The sequence below is a fragment of the Apium graveolens genome, chromosome 2 (assembly GCF_009905375.1).
Source record: "Apium graveolens cultivar Ventura chromosome 2, ASM990537v1, whole genome shotgun sequence".
Lineage (NCBI taxonomy): Eukaryota > Viridiplantae > Streptophyta > Magnoliopsida > Apiales > Apiaceae > Apium > Apium graveolens.
The window spans coordinates 54,356,396-54,360,516 of NC_133648.1; the positions used below are offsets into that span (position 1 = coordinate 54,356,396).

At 34.9% G+C, this 4,121-nt stretch overlaps 1 protein-coding gene across 1 annotated transcript; it reads right to left on the reverse strand.

Moving 5' to 3' along the window:
- Positions 1-242: 242 nt before the first annotated feature.
- Positions 243-3,344, reverse strand: LOC141689765 (uncharacterized). Its single transcript, XM_074494156.1, has 3 exons — positions 3,138-3,344; positions 2,440-3,039; positions 243-314 (listed from the first exon to the last, which is right to left on the reverse strand). Exons 1-3 carry the CDS (start codon positions 3,342-3,344, stop codon positions 243-245), a joined length of 879 nt encoding a protein of 292 aa, XP_074350257.1.
- Positions 3,345-4,121: the final 777 nt, after the last annotated feature.

Below are 4,121 nucleotides of genomic sequence, written 5' to 3' on the forward strand. Positions count from 1 at the left end.
GGTAAATAGTTTAAAGCACTTTCAATATAAACAGGAGTTATTTTAAATAATGGCGACATGTTAAGAAACAGTTCGAAAATATTTACGATATATCTTGAAGAAAAGTTCAGAAGTACTTGCCTTACAGGGCTTTACAACTATTACTGATCGACTCTGAGCTGACTCTGTCACTCAGGATTTATTGTCTATCCACTAGATCACTCTGGATTCGACCTCGACACTTAAATCCTTTGATTGGAACTTTACTGAGCTTTTCGACTGCCCATCAAATTATCTCTCATCCCATGCCAATTCTCGGGCCTTCCGACTAGAACCTACAGAGTCGAAATACCCTAATTTAGACTTCTCATTATGCTTGACATATCCTTACTAACAATCTACCCGTGCGTTAACAAAACCCGACTCGTAACACATACATTATTGTAATACAGGTATCAGTTAGGGTTCACGTATTCAAAACTCAGCTTGATATTCACTTTCGGAAAATACATATACTCATTATTTCAGAAAACGGGTTGTCAGTTATATTTTACAAAATAATTTATTTATAATTATATAGTTATACACATTCGACTGATGTTTCCGAAATTTTATAGGATACGTTCCCGAAAATCGGGCAGCATCTCTTTTCTTTATCGGATTACCCGTCGAATACAATCGACGTCCACAACAACCAATCCAGACAGTTAATTCAACAACCACCGTTTATAATCCAAATCACTCAACAGCAATCTCCGTCAAATTTCATAAATCCCAATCACAATCTCGATACAATCTTAATAATCACAATCACTGTAACCGTTTCATTACAATATTTACGAATTAACTAATTCGATCCAGAATAAAAATATAAAACTAATTTTATTTATTTTAAAATATTAGGACTCAGAATCGCGTCATCACAGTCCATCGTTGGCTCGCCGAGGCTCATCGCCGACGATGGTAAAATTAGCGGGTACCCGATTAATTCGGGTTTCCAACGCTAAATTCTACCGATTAAATAATTTCTGCACGCAATTATATTTCATTTCACAAAAATTAATCAAATTATTTTCCTGCAGAAATATAAAAATCCAAAATTTATAATTACGCGACAACAGAAAACCAATCGGAAAAATCAAGCTCGACCGGAAGTATCACGGAACCACAAACACACTCACGCACATACAACACGCAACACACACACAGCAGCACACACAACCTTACAAATAACGACCCACACGCGCCCAACTGTGCAGCCAGAACAGAGAAACGGCGACACAAGTGGCCGGAAAATTAAGATTCAGGCGGTGAAATTACCGAGAGGGAGGGGAAATAATGCGGAGAATCACAAAAGAGAAATGGAGAATCAATCGAGAGGTAGAAATACACACAGATGTGTGTATATATGTATGTATAATAGAGAGAGATGAGAGCATGCGAGAGTTATACACGAGAGAGGAGAGATGGGGGTATTACAGGGGTGGGTTTTGTTGTTTTTTTTAACTGCAACCTCAACAGCTGCCACGTACCAAAAATAAAAGGACACGTGGCTTGATTCTGACTGCGAGCCTACTTCCACCTCGTTTTAATCTAATTAGCGGTACAATTTGCGAATGAATATTAATCGAAATAATCCCAAAATAGACTTATAATTTTCTAAAGATCTCGAAACTAATAGAATAAAATTTTCATAATATTTTAAAGCATGTTTGAAACACAACTCGTACCCGCATTTCACAATTAATGAATCGAGTTGTACTTAAAACAAATTCAGAAAATTACGAAAATAGTTTTAAAATATTACAAATATCCCAAAATTTATAAAACATGAATTTCGAAATTTTAGAACAATTTTTGAAACACAATTTATACCCGCTTTTAACAAATAAACGAATCAACGCGCGGGTGAAATTAATCCTGAAAATTTCTAAAATAATTTTAAAATTCTCGGAATATTCCAAACTTAAATAAATATGAGTTTCATAATTTTTGAAGAATTCTGGAATTAAATACAGATTTTACTAGTAAATATAATCAGAAAATCACACAGGGTTAAATAATTCATGAAATATTGAATTCTAAATTTTATAAAATCCCAAAAATAATTATTGTAATTATAGAATCATAAAACAATTTTAAAGATATTCCAAATATTTATGCAATTAAATTTGCACTAAATCCACTTTTGAAATTGAAAACAATTCAATACGACTTCATAATTAATCACGCGGACAACTCGGTACACCATAAATCACACGTAGATAATAATCAAACAACACATAGGGGTCAAAACCAATACACATATTTTATCTATTTAAAAATTTCTATAATCACATATTTAAATAATTCAAAAATACACGAGTTATTATAAATCATCCGTTTCTCAATATTCCATGAAGAAACTTTCCAACTCTGGAGATATCTGATACAAGACATTGGCGATAAAGGAGTCACTACCAAGTCATCTGTCACCGTGAACTTTGTTGACCCCTTTAAAAATCGTCCTTCCAACATTGGACTCGCTAATTTAATTTCACAATTCACACCAGAACCAACCGTACTCAGATAATAGGTTTTACGTCCGGGAGACAAAAGCTTTGCAGCCCAATAGAATTTTGGAATCAATTCTTCATTGAGAGGGAATAGTTGGTTGGAACATTGATAAATCATAGCCAAGCGTGGGTTAAGAAGCTTATCTTTCACTTGCTCTGATATTAAGTATCCACCAGCACTCAATTCACATACACTTTGATGTATATTTTCAACAGATAATACAGGTCCGTCATTTTTACTCAGAAGACCAATAACTCTTCCCAGAGGAACAGAGAGGAAGTTGAATAACATAGTAATAAAATCTTCGGAACTATGAGCCAACAATATCTTGTTATTTGACTTCTGCACCAATACATTGACTGTGATCTTCTTAAAACCATCAACAGAATCTGTATTACTCTTAGATCGAGTGCAGGGAACTGGTGAGATGGTACATTTTTTACCGAAAACCAAATCTGTTAAACAAGACTTGGACAATAATGCATTCTCGACAAGATTGAGAATCTGTAAAAAAAATAGAAGAAAAAGATTTTGACATAGGTGACTATGAATGTCTGATAAAATGTATTAAGAACAACATTTCCCAACAATATTAAATATACCTCACTGGCACCAAGTTTCAAAGTCTTCTCTTCAAGCACTCCAAAATCTGTGATTCCCCTCCCTTTAAGCATATTAAGTGTTATAGCTAGATTACTAGGAATCACTTTTAAATCATCTTGGATAATAAAAGATGTGGTGTCAGTGACAAAGACTCCTTTATCACCCTCATTTATACTACTAGCCCACATATAAGCTGGAACAGTCATGAATTTCCCGCAACCTTGGCATTTTGTAGTACTGGAAGTGCTGAAAGAAGCATATTTGCGATCTAGGGAAAAGCAAAACCCCTAACAGATGAAGTAAGGTTTCCTATCATCAATGTTGATCTTAAGCTTTTGACACTCCTCTTCTGCTGAGCTTCTTGTATAGTAGCATATCTTTGCACGCTTCTGTTGCAAAATATTTTTTATCGAGATATTCAACACTTTTGTACAGAGTGTTAAAGCTCCCAATTGCCATTGGTAATGAAGATTCCAAATTCTTAGCTAAGACTCTGAGTAGTGTCCCCATTGGCAGTGTAAGGACGCTAAAGAGTATATCAACAAATGCACTATTTGCTTCAGCGAAAACTACCCTTTTCTCATTTTTATGGATCAACACTTTTAACAAAACTTCAGGCTCTGATGCACCCATCTCAGGTACTTTCAATTTCTGTCATCAATTTAAGTTGTTAAAATTGAATAGAAACTAAACTATGCACACAAAAAGTTAAATAACTCCAATGACGACTTCCTACATTACTACTTCACAATTATCATCATTTCATTAGAGTGAATCAGGTCCGGCCCTGTCCACAGGTGGGCAGAAAAAGCAGTGCCTAGGCGCGCACCCCCAAATTTTAAGAGCCCCCGAAAGTTTAGAATTATTAAACACATACATATAACATATGATGCCTGTAAATATAAGGTCCTATAAACTCGAGGCCATCCCTGCAGTCAGTTTCTATGAACCAAAAAGAATCAAGAAGTTCAGAGTTTGGCTAT